This window comes from Staurois parvus, unplaced genomic scaffold (assembly GCF_062004578.1).
Source record: "Staurois parvus isolate SC_StPar_1 unplaced genomic scaffold, SC_StPar_1.0 ptg000748l, whole genome shotgun sequence".
Taxonomy (NCBI): domain Eukaryota; kingdom Metazoa; phylum Chordata; class Amphibia; order Anura; family Ranidae; genus Staurois; species Staurois parvus.
Window position 1 is genome coordinate 98,331 of NW_028318544.1, and position 16,070 is coordinate 114,400.

Sequence of the window (16,070 nt, forward strand, 5' to 3'; positions counted from 1 at the left end):
ATTATATATAGCTACTCAAATATTGCACCAAAGGAGTGGAAAAAAATGCTAGTGCAAAAAAAATGATACTATTCATGTAAGTGCTAGTGCAACAAAATGAAACTGTTTGCTTAAGGTATAACAAAAGGCAAAAACATACCGTATTTTTCGCTCCATAAGACGCACTTTTTCCCCCAGAAATATGGGGGAGAATGTCTGTGCGTCTTATGGAGCGAATACTGACAGTCCTCCACCTGTCACCGCCGCTGTGTTAGGACCAGCGGCTGTCCCCTCCCACTGCAGCCTGTCCCCTCCCACTGCAATCTGTCATCGATGCTCTCCCTGCTTTATCCCTTCTCACTCCGGATACTGACAGTCCTCCACCTGTCACCGCCGTCGTGTTAGGGCCAGCGGCTGTCCCCTCCCACTGCAGCCTGTCACTGACGTTCTCCCTACCTTATCCCATCTCTCAGTGGGCTGTCCCTGCAGCTCTTCATAGTAGGCAGTCCCCCACCGAACCCAGCCTGTGGCCTGTCCTCGGAGCTCCTCCCCGCTCCTGGCATGTCTGTGTACTGCTCTCTGTGCTCTGCAGTCCGGTCCGCAGGTGTGGCCTGTCCTTACAGCTCCTCCCCTTTCCTGGCATGTGTCCATAGTGCACTCCCTGCTCTGCAGTCCGGTCCTGTCTGCTGGTGTGGCCTGTCCTCGGAGCTCAGTGCGCCCCCTGCCTTCTGTAAGTTAAAAATGACATGCTGGGAGTTGTAGTCATTTTCCTTGATGTATGGTGTCAGATCATTTGATATTCTGGGTGGAGGGGCCCTGTGGGGACTTTATATGATGTAGTATGTCCGCAGTCTCTGGTCATCCCCTGTACTGTGTCCGCAGTCTCTGGTCGTCCCCTGTACTGTGTCCGCAGTCTCTGGTCATCTCCTGTACTGTGTCCGCAGTCTCTGATCATCTCCTGTACTGTGTCCGCAGTCTCTGATCATCTCCTGTACTGTGTCCGCAGTCTCTGGTCATCTCCTGTACTGTGTCCGCAGTCTCTGGTCATCCCCTGTACTGTGTCCACAGTCTCTGGTCATCTCCTGTACTGTGTCCGCAGTCTCTGGTCATCTTCTGTAGTATGTCCGCAGTCTCTGGTCATCTCCTATAGTACGTCTGCAGTCTCTGGTCATCTCCTGTAGTATGTCCGCAGTCTCTGGTCATCTCCTGTACTATGTCTGTAGTCTCTGGTCATCTCCTGTACTGTGTCCGCAGTCTCTGGTCATTTCCTGTAATGTGTCTGCAGTCTATTGGTTCAGAATATTTTTTTTCTTGTTTTCCGCCTCTAAAACCTAGGTGCGGCTTATGGTCAGGTGCGTCTTATGGAGCGAAAAATACGGTATTTCTTTTTTTACATGAAGGTCGGGTTAATATAACCCAGCAGTTTTGTCACCTGTGTCCAATTTGAGAGATCGCCCTTTGATTTCAGTTCCATAGCCACCACAGAAGGTGATGGGAAATCTCAGGTAGCTAGCTGGATCACAAGAATAGAGGTCCCCTCTATTCCTGTTCTGTATTTGAGCTTACTTTTGGTTATGATGGTAAACAGGCCAAATAGAGGGTGAACCTCCCCAACTGGGGCACAGAGCCATCAATAAACAACTGACATTTCGGTTTTCAGCTGCCAAAGAGACAGTAATGTGTTGTTAAAATAGCAAGAAAGTATCTTGTAGCACTGTTCAGTGGGGCCGCTGTCCCCAGGTGAAAGTTTCCCCTCTTCAACTGTTCCATTGATAACTGAAAATTTTGGGGAATTTGGTCACTTTCTGCTACTGTGACAATAGGCAAAAGAGAAAAAAGGGAACCTCCTTAGCATGGTGACAGCTCCGCTTCCACAAACTGAAGTAAAATAAAGCAGAATTACCTTGTGTAGGCAAAAGATACATGGACAAACAGTTACACCCCAAAATTTTCACAACTCAAACTGTAATTTTCAGTGATTTAAACTATTTCAAATGCTATCACAGTACAAACAAGTTATTCCTTATTTATTTTTACAAAATGTCTATTTTATAATCACATGAGGAAGGAATTAAACACGTACATGCTTCTGCAGTCAATGGTCTTCCTACACCACCACCTCAACTTTGTCCTTATACACCTTACCAGTAGCAGAAGTGTGCAGCCTCCCGGCGTCTGGGCCTAGACGCATATTTGCGTTCTATTAAAAAAAACATGTGCTGAGGGCGTACGCCCTGCGCGCTCCCAGCACACATGTCCGTTACTCATGGAAATGTCCCGATCTCCTCTTTCGATCTGGACCTTTCCCGATCATGTGACTGCCGTGACAGCATGTCACGGCGGACACATGACCCTAAACCCCGCCCCGCCTCCTGGCTGCTTAAATCCTTAAATGGCTGGGAGGCGCCGGTGCCAAGGGGTTAATAGAGTAATATTAGACAGTAGAGTAGACTGGAATTCATAGCAAGTGCATGTTGCCCATAGAGGTGCAAATGAGTAAACCAAGGTGAAGCCACTGCCTCTCCCCTTGGAAAGTCAGGTACATTCAGTACACAGCTAATGGTCTTGCACACATAATCTTAACCACTTCCATACCGGACACTTTTACCCCCTTCCTGCCCAGGCCAATTTTCAGCTTTCAGCACTCTCACACTTTGAATGACAATTGCGCAGTAATGCAATGCTGTACCGAAGCTAAATTTATATTATTTTGTTCACATAACTAGAGCTTTATTTTGTTGGTATTTAATCACCACTGGGGTTTTTCATTTTTTCTAAATTAACAAAAAAAGACAGAAAAGTTTGAAAAACAAACACGTTTTTCCTTGCTTCTGTTATAAACGTTTGCAAATAAATAATTGTTCTTCATAAATTTAGACAAAGATGTATTCTACTACAAAGATGTTTTCTGCTACAATAGCCCAAATCAGTATTTATTATTTAGTCTGTAGGAAATTTATAGAGTTCACAAACTATGGGATACAGTATATCTGAAAATTGATCAATCCTGAAGTACTGACAGCGAATATAATTTCTTGAGGCTGAAAAATGTCAGAACAGTACAGATATCCCCCAAATGACCCCTTTTTGGAAAGCAGACAGTCCAAGGTATTTAATAAGAGGCATGGCAAGTTTTTTGAAGTTGTAATTTTTTTGTCATTTTTTGGAAAATGAAGAAATAAAAAAAAATATTTTCACACACATTTTTTTTTACATACTGTCAGCAATGCAGTACAGCATCATCATATAACTGGTGTGGTGGTGATCAGGGACACTGACTGGGGAAAGTACAGAAAAAAAATATGTACAATATATATGTAAAGTGCTGCTATATAAGTACCTGTAATAAATAAAAAATAATAAAATAAAAATATGATAATTTGTTGTCAATTTTTGTTTTTTTTATTACACTTTTTTTTTCTTTTTTTTAAGAGTTTTTTTTTCATATTACACTATGACCAAAGTAGTATAATGTTACCATAGTAATATTGTACTACTTTGGGGAGGTGATCAGCTTTTGTTTTTTTACACAATATGATTGCTTATAGCAAATTATTTCTTTGCTATAAACCAGCATTTAACTGAATGAAATCGATTCATTCAGGTTTATTTGTTGTGATTAGCTGTGGTTGTCCATGGCTAGTTACATGACACAGATTGGCTGTGATTGGCAAGTCTGTGCATGTGATCACAGCTTGTGACACAATTGTATACAATGGATGACATGAAAGGAAACCATCCATTGCTTACAATTGTTATGTGACCTTCTGTGATTGGTCACAGCAGGTCACATTATTACTGGCAATGGGCCAGTACAGAGATCTGTCATAGGCTGTGTCCGTGGTACACAGCCGGTGACAGATCTCCCCACAGCACAGCCCACAGTGGGAAGGACATCATATGACGCCCACCTGGATTGATGAAAGTCCGGCTCGGCTGTTATTTTCCTATTGGCCAGGTGGGAACAGGTTAAAATAGAAGGACCAACTTCCAAGTGGGGAACCATCCAAGTCCAATGTAACTAAGTCACCAGGAAGACTACATGGTAGTCAAGGTAGTCATGGCACATATATTCAAAAGAGGGGCTCTTGAGAAGTATCCTAGACACAATCCAGCCAGGCTGCAGTTTCCCATTGGGAGGTTAGGAAATCAATAGTTTTTAATGAAAACTGATCTTTTGGAACTTAGTGAAAAAAAGAAGAACATGTTTTCTGTGTTGCCCACTTGATTTATACAGGAAGCGGCAAAGACAAAATTCATAATGCATTAGTTTTATATATATCTACTTTCTGTTTTGAAGATCAGGTGGTCTAATCAGGCAGTGGTGGCTGTAGGGCCATACAGTTGGCTACTTAGTATGTCGTTGACTGTTTTCTAAGGCAAAAAGAAAATTAATCACTTTGCTGTGACCCTAGTCCCCAACACATACTGTATAATCAAAGATGACACCCAAAAAAAAAATGGCTTATAAAACTGACATATACTTACCAGAGCACAGAGTTCCAGTCAGACTGTCTGCACACAGTGGGAGAAGTAGAAAAACCGAACATGATAAAATAACCATTGGTACTCTGTTGCATTCATTGAACCCAGAGACTGCTCCACTGCATTTATTCATATTTCCCCCAGAGAGTAGACTGCTCCGTTGCATTCATTCATTATGCACCCAGAGAGTAGACTGCTCTATTGCATTCATTCATATTGCCCCAAGAGAGTAGACTGCCCCATGGCATTCATTCATATTTCCCCCACAGAGTAAACTGCTCCATTGAATTCATTCATAGGCCCCCAGAGACTGAATAGACTGCTCCATTACATTAATTCATATTGCCCCCAGAAAGTAGACTGCTCCATTGCATTCATTCATATTGTCCCCAGAGAGTAGACTGCTCCATTGCATTAATTTATATTGCCCCCTGAGAGTAGACTGCTGCTCCATTTTTTTCATGCATTGCCCCCAGTAGACTGCACCATTGCATTTATTCATATATTAACCCCAGTGAGTAGGCTGTTCCATTGACCATCCATTGCATTCATTCATTGCCCCCCCCCCACTCCCCCAGAGAGACTGCTCCATTGCATTATTTCTTGCCCCCAGGCTCCATCCAGGCCTAATAGACCGCTCCAAGCTCTATTGAATCATTGTTGCCCCCGATACCCCCCCAGCCCCTACATCCTGAATTTAGATGAGACAGATGATCTTCTGGCCAACTTGTGTTAGCACTGTGGTCTGTGGGCAGCAGCAACAGGCAGAAGCACAATCAGGCAGGCAGGCTGGCAGAGGCACTGTGTGGCACAGCAGGCAGGCAGAGAGAGACAGAGGGCAATATGTGTTTGACCGAGTGGCGAGCGGTTGGAGATGCATCTCCCCCCCAGTTCCTGTGATGTCAAGGCACTGGTGGGAAAATGGCATGTTGGGCATGGTTTCATACACGCGCTTATGCATCAAAATGCCATGTGCCCTCTATCACACAGTGCAGGAGCATACCCTCCTGAACCCGCCCCATCACACAGAATGGGTGAATGTTTTTTACCGCCCACCATTACCTTTACTGAACATTCATAGACAGAGTACAAATTGGATGCTTTTTTACAAACTGTCCATAAGTTTATGGGTGGTTGCAACCCTAAAATGATACAACAGGGCTCCAACGCTAGCTGGCTGAAGGGTTAGGACTAGAGACTGTCCCTTTACAGCTGATACACAGAGACTTTCATCTATTTCTTATGCTAAGAGGTACCTCTCAGGGGACACTGCACCATCTTAGCCATTCTCCTAGACTAGGTATAGTATTAACATTGCAGTTAATTCTTATATGCACTGTTTATTGCTGAGTTTACTGATTCATATGGTGATTTCAGTCTAATGGTACAAAAATCTCTTCTAAGTTACTAGTGGCTTAGTGACTATACCATCCAGGGCTGCTGATAAGACAGTACAGCCAGCCCTCCTGTACCGGGCCCAAGCCCCATTAGTTTAAAAGGGGGGCCCAAGCACCTGCCCAGTAGGGGGGCCAGCTGTACTGCCTTATTGCTGACATTTGAGTTGACTGCAGCACTGCTGGCTTCTACTGTTCTTTCTTACTCTAGTTGCGCTGCAGGGGGATCGGTTCTAGGATCTGCTCCACCTTCTGTCAAGCCCCCCCGTGTGCCCCCCTTCTTTACAGCTCTTCTGCATTCCCTCCTCTCAGGCTGCTGCTGCCACACAGAGGGATCAATTTCAGGATTGAGAGTGTGGGGAGGTGGGGCAGTAAATATGTTATATTACTGGCCCCTTCCTTTCCTGAATGAACACAGTGAGCGATCGGTACCAATGGCTCCTGTGTTCATTTATCAATATAGGATTGTAAACTATGTTTACTATGCTTCAGTATGTGAATGAACAGGAATCCAATCGGCACAGAGCACTTCCCATTCATTCACTGTCCAGTGCAGCTGAGGCTGCAGAGAAAAGCACTGTTGAATCTCTGCCCTCAGTCCCTTTCTCTGTCATCAGGGGTCTGTTTAGACCCCTTATATTTCACCGAAGGCCCCCCAAGAGAGCAGCTAAAAAAAATTAAACTCTAAAACGAATTTAAAAATGTAAAATTCTAAAAAATTATTTATAAATTGAAAAAGCACTTGACAGTCGGTGAGGAAGCAGTATGCTTTAGCCCCACACTAGCACACTTCAAGCTCGTGCTTTGCAGAGAGTCTTGTTCAATGAGGGTACAATTTCTGCCATGGCTGTGAAGCATAGTATCACAGCCATGGCATTTTGCAGGGGGCTAAGCCCTGTCAGATAACCTGTACAGGGCCCCATGATTTAGCAGCCTTGATACCGTCTGATAGCCTGTGTCAGAATCTTCTTTCTGTTTACTCATTTATGATTACACCACCATTTACTCTAACCAGGAGCAACACACTGCGTTAATTTACCATTAAACAGACTATTTCCTGGTACTAACTCACAGCCAAGTTGAAGGTATTTATACTTGTGTTCAGGGCTTTTTTTTCTCTGAGATGAGATGCCCCTTGTTTCCGCCACCTACCCACCTCTGAGCACTGCCCCTTGGTTCCACCCCTTACCCACCTCCCAGTACCACCCCTCTTAGAGAATACAGAACCAAGAATCATTTTGTAGTGCTAAGTAGTTTGTATGGTGTTTGTTATTGATAACACAAAATGCAGTAAAATAGATCCCCTGAAACCAGAAACAATAGACTCCCCCAACACCAATATAACCCCCCCCCCAGGCAAGAACAGACCCTCCTGCAACATACTAACCCCCCAGCAACAATAGATCCCCCAGCAGCCAGAATTAATAGACCTTCCAGCAGCCAGCAAAAATAGACCCTTCCCTCAATAGATTCTTCCCAGCCACAATTGACTCCCTCAGTATCAATAGATCCCCCAACACACCCCAGCACCTCTTACCATTACATGCTGGAGGTGCCAGAACTGCATTCTCCTGCATTCCTGCTGAAAAAAAACCTGCTTGTGTTCTTATAAGTTCTAATATAAAATGGTAGTGCAGTGCTTAACCAATTCAATACCGGGCAATTTTACACCTTCCTGCCCAGGCCATTTTTCAGGTTTCAGCGCTCTCACACTTTGAATGACAATTACACGGTCATACAACATTGTACCCAAACTAAAATTTTATCATTTTCTTCACACAACTAGAGCTTTCTTTTGGTGGTATTTAATCATCGCTGGGGTTTTTATTTTTTGATAAATTTACAAAAAAGACCGAACATTTTGAGAAAAAAAACACGTTTTTCTTTGTTTCTGTTATAAAAGTTTGCAAATAAATAATTGTTCTTCATAAATTTAGGCCAAGATGTATTCTGCTACATGTCTTTGGTGAAAATAACCCAAATTAGGATGTATGTTTTAGTTTGTAGGAAGGTTATAGAGTTCACAAACTATGGGATATATCTGAATATTGATCAATCCTGAAGTACTGACAGCCAATCTAATTTCTTGAGGTCCAAGAATGTCAGAACAGTACAGATATCCCCCAAATGACCCCGTTTTGCAAAGTAGACAGTCCGACGTACTTCATAAGAGGCATGGCAAGTTTTTTGAAGTTGTATTTTTTTTGGCATAATTTTTCGGAAAATGAAAAAATTAAAAAAAATATTTTCACTAATTTGTTTTTACATACTGTCACAAGTGCAGTACAGCATCATCATATAACTGGCATGGCGGTGATCAGGGACACTGACTGGTGACAGTGTGAAAAAAAAAATATTTATTTTTTTTTATTTTTTTTTTTATTATTATTATTTTAAATTTTTTATTACATTTGTTTTCTTTTTATAAGATTTTTTTTTCATATTTCACTATGTCCAAAGTAGTACAATGTTACCATAGTAACATTGTACTACTTTGGGGAAGTGATCAGTATTTTTTTTTTTTTTTACACAATTTGCTTATAGCAAAGAATTACTTTGCTATAAGCAAGCATTTACCTGAATGACATCGATTCATTCAGGGTTTTTTTTTTGTGCTTAGCTGTGATTTGGCCACAGCTAATCACATGAAATGTGCATGTGATTAGCTGTGACCATTCACAGCTAGACACTAGTATACAATGGATGGCATGAATGAAGCCATCCATTGTATACAACTGTCATGTGACCTGCTGTGATTGGTCACAGCAGGTCACATGGTACCGGCAACAGGGGCCGGTACTCAGATCTGTCATCGGCCGTGTCCGAGGTACACGCCGATGACAGATCGCGGCTCTGCAAGCTGTGAACTGTGCATGTGCGGGAGGACGCCATATGGCGGCCTCCTGGAAAGTTAGTGCATTTTTCAGGACACCATATGGCTATTGGCTGGGCGTCAAATGGTTAAAATGGTGGACAACATCTAGTAGCATGAAAGACGCACACACTCGATAAGTGCGATTGTGCCTGAAGGAATTAAAACTATAAAAATGACCATGTAAAACTTATAATGATAGAACCAACTAAAAATGTTAATGCCAAACGTATAACCAAAAAACGCATCCCATAAAGGTATGAGGTAGATGCGTTGATATCATGTATAAAACACACACTATATTCATGAGTGCACAGGAATCACATATATAGTGAAATTTGTCCAAATCTGGATGTAAATGATGATGCAAAACGCATGAACCTGGAATGCATCCAAGTTATGAGATAACGTGAAGTGTAATCTTAAGGTGATATGATTGGATCCCAGTGTGCAGACAGTCCAATGATGCGTGTGCCAATAGTGTATAAAATGCGCGCTCACCAGATGCGCTATTAAAAAGTGCGTTGTATCTAATGTGATGGATCAATCATTGGGTCCCTTCACACGGTTGATCCAAAATGCTGCCTGGGGGTGGGTGACCTTCCTTAGATGGCAGGGTGTTTAGACAAGCCCATACGGAATAATTCAACCTCTTCCAGGTAATGGGAAATTCGCCGTGAACCACTATGGGATTAAACTGCTCGAGGTGGAGCAAAAAATAGGGATATTCCCATAGTGTAGTAATTCAGAAAATACTTTAATGGTTAAAAAAGGATATATCCAAAAAAACGTACATGAATGCAATACGCACAGGAGCAATTCGGTGACAAATTGTGTAAAAAGCAAAACTGACCAGCTGGTATCATGGGGTGGCCACCGGACCTCCGTGATCCGGTGGCATAGACGTCAACGGCTTGCAGGGGCTCCTCCTTGTGTAAGAGGTGCCAAGTTTGTTTACGAAGCAAAGAACAGAGAACCTAAATTACCAAGCAGCTCCTGTGGGGTGGCACCATATATACATCACACGGATGCGCCACTTCACAGGCAGGGTTAGGGCATTCCCCAGGCATGCATGTTATTTAATAGAGTTTTGCACTTTTAATGTTTGAATGTAAGCATTACTAAAATTGCACTCAAAATGACAGCTGTGTGAGTGCGGGTGAGAAGCACTAATTGAGCACTGCCTGTGTTTGAGACTGCTCACCCACACGGCTGTCAAACTGGGACAAGAGGCTGTGTCCATAAGGCTGCTGGGTTCCAATAGACATGGATGGGCCACCTGCATGGAGAACCTATAGCCTAGAGATACACGTAAACAAAAGCTGATTCACGGGCTATAGGCAACAGTGCCCATCTGAATGAGGCCTGAGAGGCCACAGCGGAGGATGTTCCCTCCTAGATTGTAAGCTCCAAGGAGCAGGGCCCTCAAATCCCTCTTGTATTGAACTGTATTGTCACTGTATTGTCTCCAGTTATAATGTAAAGCACTGCGCAAACTATTGGCACTATATAAATCCTGTATTATAATAATAATAATAATGATCTGTGTCAGACATTTGTTAAAACCAAAAGGAACTTCACAAACACCAGAATTTACATGCATTTAATGGAAGGAGCACCAGACCGAAGGAAAAAAAGAGTCCAAATTAATTTATTAGTTTTTACTAAGAAAAACAGGCAGTTTTTTGGGGTCAGAAAAAGCTCCTGTGACCAGCCTAACCTAAGCCAGTGAGCTTTCCAAATGTTTTTTGTCTCTTCTCACTACTTTGCATGAACTCACATCAAAGTCACAGTGCACTTGGGTGCTTTTTTCTTTAACAGGGTTTACATGTTTGTATCAACTCTGGGTCAGCAACTCAATCCAAGAGGTATATAACCCTGGATGATGCCTGAACAAGATTAAATGTCTTTCAGGAGAGAAAAGCAGATCAAAGCATTATTAGGGGAAGTAAATGCCAGCTTGTCCACTCTCCACTTACTAATGGTGACTACACGCATCTGTTCTGCATAGATTTGTTGTTTATAGTTAGGGTATTTTCTTTTATATGTTCCATACATAGGCTTTCCGTTTGCTTGTTATTTAATATGTTTTTGTTTGATTTTTTTTATTGTCTAAAACAGCAAAAACAAATTTACAGTTGAAAGTTGACAAAATGGCAGTCAGAATACAAAATTATTTGGCTTGCTAACTAAAAAAAAAAACCCAAAACATTAAAACATGCATGAGCATCTTGGTATTTGATGAACAGTTTCACACACATTTAGGGCATGTTTGCTTTGCTAGAGTTCACATACACTGTCCCTTGTCTGTTGAATGCTAAAAATGCATTAAACCAGCATTGTCCAAAACAAAGATGTTCTTTTTTCACCACCATAACTAGGTATGAGATTTGGGTTTACCACTACCATGGATTTGGCAGAAAAGTTCACAGGTTTGTCACCACAAACATGAAACAACCTACAATGCAATACAAAGCGTTCTCCAGGTCAGCAGTCAAAAGAGGCAATAATTTAAAAGAATGGACAAATCAGACCGCTCTCTAAAAAGAGAGTCCATATCATCATTGGAATGGCAAGGGATAGCTGACAAGTTTATGCAGAGAGATATATTGTTTTTAAATGTTTATTTTATTTATTTTGATATTAGTACATACCTCCCCCTACTCTTGGTAGTACCTGGCTTTCCATACTTTATATTTGACAAAAGCTTGTGTATTAGTACTACCAATAACCAGAATTCAGTCACTTTCTATAGACCTCTATGGGGTTTGCAAAGACAAGAAATGAAGCCAAGCTCAGACTGCTTCACTCATCCCTACCCATAAGATATGCACTTTATGTGCTTTTTATATATTTTTATATATTTTAGAGAACCAGCACACATTATGATAACATGTATATCACAATATATTTCTAAACTAAAATACATTCTATTTTACTTCTTTTCAAGATCAAATGTCAAATTGAACATTCCACAGCAAATTCCTGAGTTTAATGTATCTGAGTGTCATAGTAAGTTTAATTCTTCTAGTATTATCAAATTGTTATTTATAATGTATATACAGTAAATTGATGTCTTTGGATTCAGTACATATCAAGGAAATTCCATTTTGCAGTCTTTTTCTTATTTTTGGGGAGAAGTCCACAAAAAAAAAAACTATCAACGTATGGCAGAGAAAGCAATTTTCTGTGACTCTTTTGCTGAGCAGATGTTGTGTTTTATCAATCAATCATGGAAAATCATAATGTGAATTTCAAATAGGAAGACTGTCACATGCTAAAATGTCTATTTAACAAGTGGAACTAAACCCTCTTATCCTTTACACCCAAAGAATCTGCCATTTTAGCCTCTATTTGAGCTTCAGTTGCTGCACATATGATCAGTTATGACATCAGCCATTTGATGGACTGACCATTTGGTTGAGAGAACAAGTAACTATGACAGTCATCCATCACAGCATGCCTTGAATGTGACTGTTCTAGGAAACCATTAACCTCCCTAGCGGTATTCCCAAGTATAGCTCGGGGTAAATTACCCAGGATTACCCTGCAACGTTGCTCAGAGATTCCCAGTTTCACTTACCTAGTCTTGCGCTCCCACGATGTGTCCCCTGCAGCGTCCCCGGCCATCTGCTCCGGCCGATGCCGGCATCCGTCTTCCGGGTTCCAGTCCATGCGAACGTCGGGACATATAGGACGTATGGGAGCCGGAACCGGCGGGAAATTAAAAAATTTTAAAAAGTGAAATTCACAAAAACTAAAATCAAATAGTAAAACATTACTGTTTCAAAGCAATTCACACACATTTTGTACCTAGTGCTTTGTCCTGTGCCCTGCCTGCATTTTTACTGTTCTTTCTGCCTTGAAACTCAGAAAAGTCCATGGCGTCCAAAAAGCGTCCCTTTAGGTCAAAAGCGGTTTTAGACCAACTAGAATACAGCGATAGTAAATCAGAACCACTTGCAGAATTGAGTGATAATGATTAGTGGGGAAATTCATCATCAGACACTGAAAACGATTTTGCGACTTTGCTCAGTGATGTGCGAACTTGGCGCTCTATTTCAAATTTCAGTGTTTTTGGTTTGATTATATTATTGAATTACATTTATGATTATTATATTATAATTTTTTATGATTATTTATTATATTATAATTTATGATTTCGTGTTTCAAATTTTATCATACCCGGAATGTTTACTAGACTCTTGTTCAGACAGTTTTCAGTGAGTTATTCCTAAAAATTACAGGCCTACAATAAAAAAACGACATATTTCCATGCAAAAATAATTTACTGCTTTGAGCACAGAAATATTGACATAATCATACCGCTAGGGAGGTTAAAGAGGCATTAAACCCAAAACCAAAAATATAATATACTGCAGCTTACCAATCATTAGATGTGGTGGCTGCATTCGTTTACTGTGTTGAAGCTTTTTTCCCTCTGCTTAGACCTGGTGATCTGGTTAGTAACACGCCTCTTGTATTAGAGTACTTCCACTCTAGATGAATAAGTACAGGGGCACCTTTGGACACCAGCACTGTCAGTCTAGGGGTGGGGAATGTTAGATGTACTAGCAGATTTAAATGCACTAACAAACCAAAGCCAAACTCCAGCTAATAATTTATAGGCAGTTACATCAAACAGTTGTTTTGCTTTTAGGATAAAGGTTTTAAAAAAAAAATCAAAGCGGACTATTGTAAGAACCCCTGTTAGTGTTTAAATGGCTTGTCTTATCTCTGTAACTGATACATCCTGAAGAGAAGTTTGTTCTTTTGAAAAACAGCAGACTTAGGGCTCATGTACATGAGCAGCTGCTAAACTCAAGTTTAGGAGCTTTTGGCATTTTTGTGCCAAAGCTCCTAAACTCAGCTCTATAAAAGCCTATGTGTCCATGTACACATAGGCTTTTAGCAGAGTTTAGGAGTTGCTGTGGTTAGGTGAGGTTAACCCTCCCTCTCCTGAATGAAAAGAAGCACATTCAGGATAGGATTGTTTTGACCGCTGGCCACGGGAAAATGCAAAATGTGGCAAAATAGCCGCAAAATCATGGCAAAATCATGGACCCGTAGTTGCTGCGTTTTGCCATGGTTTTGCCTTGATTTGCGGTTTCCCACGGACGACGGTCAGGGTAGGCTTGTGTACATGGAGCCTTACTGGCCAGATTACCAGGTGAAAATAAAGGAAAGAAAACCTAAAAAATAAAATGAATGCAGCCCTCACAGTCAAAAAGTAGTAAGCCTCAATATAATAAATGTATATTTTGGAGTTTATTACCACTTTAAGTTCATGGGTTTAGTTTGGCTTTTATTTTCAAAGCATAACTGAATAAGTTGAAGATAGAAACTGATTGGTTGGTATGTACAGATGCTCCAGTTAGATATAGACTAGAGTACTAGAGTTATAAAGAGATGCCTGTAGCGAAAGGAAAGAAAAGAAAATAGTGCAGGGCAGACATGACAAGGCCAAGAGGGGGTTAAAGAAAGACAGGAAAGGGTGAGAGAAAAGTAAGAGGTGGGGTTTTAGTTAAGGCTAAGTACCTGATTGGTAACTGGGGGTGGAAGGTGGGGTCTTCTGCACCTGTGGGTGTGTATGGGGAGGGTCGTTCTGCAGTCCAGGAGCAGACAGCAGAGAGAAAGCTTCAGGGAGCTTGGAGCTGCTGCTTTCCCCCATTCTTGCAGGGATTTCTGAGTACAGCCTCCATGGATGTGGAGGGGCTGATGTCACAGCTGCGGGAGGCTGCTGTGTCCCGCGGTGCTGCCTGGCTACAGAGCCAAGTCTCAGCCATGCTGGGGGGCCTGGGCTCTGTGCCAGCAGGGGGGGGGGCGGGAGTGCCCACGCGCTCAGAGGTCTCGGCCTCCGGAGCGGTTTAGTCCGGGCTCCTCCCCCAGAGCTCAGCGCCTTCCTGGGAGCCCCGATCAGGACCCTCCGGCCCCGCGGGCAGAGTGCTCCCTTGCCTCTGCTGGCGTAGTGGTCGGGAGGAATCCCCATCCACGGCGGAGCTCGGCGGGCGGTGGACCACGTGAAGGCAGTCCCTCCCCCCTGCCCGCTAGGCAGAGTGGTCGCCGTGGTAACGGCGCACGGCTGGACGGCGATCCGGGACTGCAGTGGGCGGGTCTGGTGCCAGGAGGTGGAGTGCTGAGCGGCACAGACCAGTGGGACCCGTGGCTCCTGGGACCGGGAGGCCATCCACATCTCTGGCGGTACCTTCGTAGTGATGGGGTGCACCTGAACGCAGTGGGGATGGATTTGTGGTCCCTGGGTCTGCAGGATGGTGTACAGCAGGCCATTCGGGTGTGGCAGAGCACGCATGGGTAAGGGCTTACCCAGCGTTCAGTGGCGGTTGTTGGTCTTTGGAGGCGGCACTTATTTGGAAGTAAAAGATAATAGTTTGGGACCCATCGGTGGTATGGTGTGCCCGGGGGTATTCCAGTTAACCGAGGTTTAACTGGAAGGTGGTGGTTCTACACTGCGGATGGTATGTTTTGTCTCCGAGTCGGTGCGTTGCAGATGGAGGCCTAGTTATAGTTTTGGTTCCGCAGGTGCATATTGGTTCGTGTTTGGTGCCTTCGAAGACTAACAACTTGTCTTATATGTTTCTGTTTTAAGGAATGTTTTTGTGTATTGAAGTTGAAATGTTAATAAAAGGCTGTGTTGTCCATTTTACTCCAGTTGGTGTTATGTTTTCTTTAATGATTGGTTATAGTGGGGGGTATGTGAGAGAATGAGATGGTGGTGTAAGGGGTCTTGACTACAGTAGCCTATCTCTTGTGCACTAGTCAAGCATTGGCATGATGTGTCCCTTGGCGTATAGGTGGTTTTAATTCACTTATACACTTACATTAATGGGGGTTTTTTTCATAAAAGGATATGTCTACCCAAAACTGACATTTTTATTTTGGTAGATGCAGGACTTTTACATCTCCTGACAAATTCTTATATCACTTGAGGGCTCTAGTTGTGATATTACTGTGCTTGCATTAGTACATCTGCATACCTGCTGTAGACATTGTGAGGGTATCACATGCCCACTGTTGAATGTTAATTTCATAGTATAGAGAAGAGCTATCAAACTGTCCTGCGGAGTGGCAATATTAGATACTGGAAGTCTCTCTCAGGGGAATTGAGTAAGTCACTAATAACACTTTGACCAATGACCCCTTCAAATGGCCGGTGCCAGATTGAAAAAAATTGGTGTCTTTCCCCAGGGGAGAATTGAACAAGCCAGGCTGGAGGCAGACTTGCCTCACCTGGCACAATATGGTGGGTCAACCTGAGGGTCTGAAGCTATAGAGGGTGACCCTGGTTCTACATTAAGCTGACTGAGGGGAGCTGTCTGCCA

The 16,070-nt window shown here is 42.7% G+C and overlaps 1 protein-coding gene across 1 annotated transcript in view; it reads left to right on the plus strand.

Annotated features, from left to right (window-relative positions):
* LOC149445031 (NXPE family member 1-like) overlaps positions 1 to 16,070 on the plus strand; it is a 133,151-nt gene that overhangs the window by 71,441 nt on the left and 45,640 nt on the right. The window contains exon 4 of the mRNA XM_089654253.1: positions 11,681 to 11,742. Within this exon, the coding sequence (XP_089510379.1) occupies positions 11,681 to 11,742 (62 nt within the window). The remainder of the gene's footprint in view (positions 1 to 11,680; positions 11,743 to 16,070) is intronic.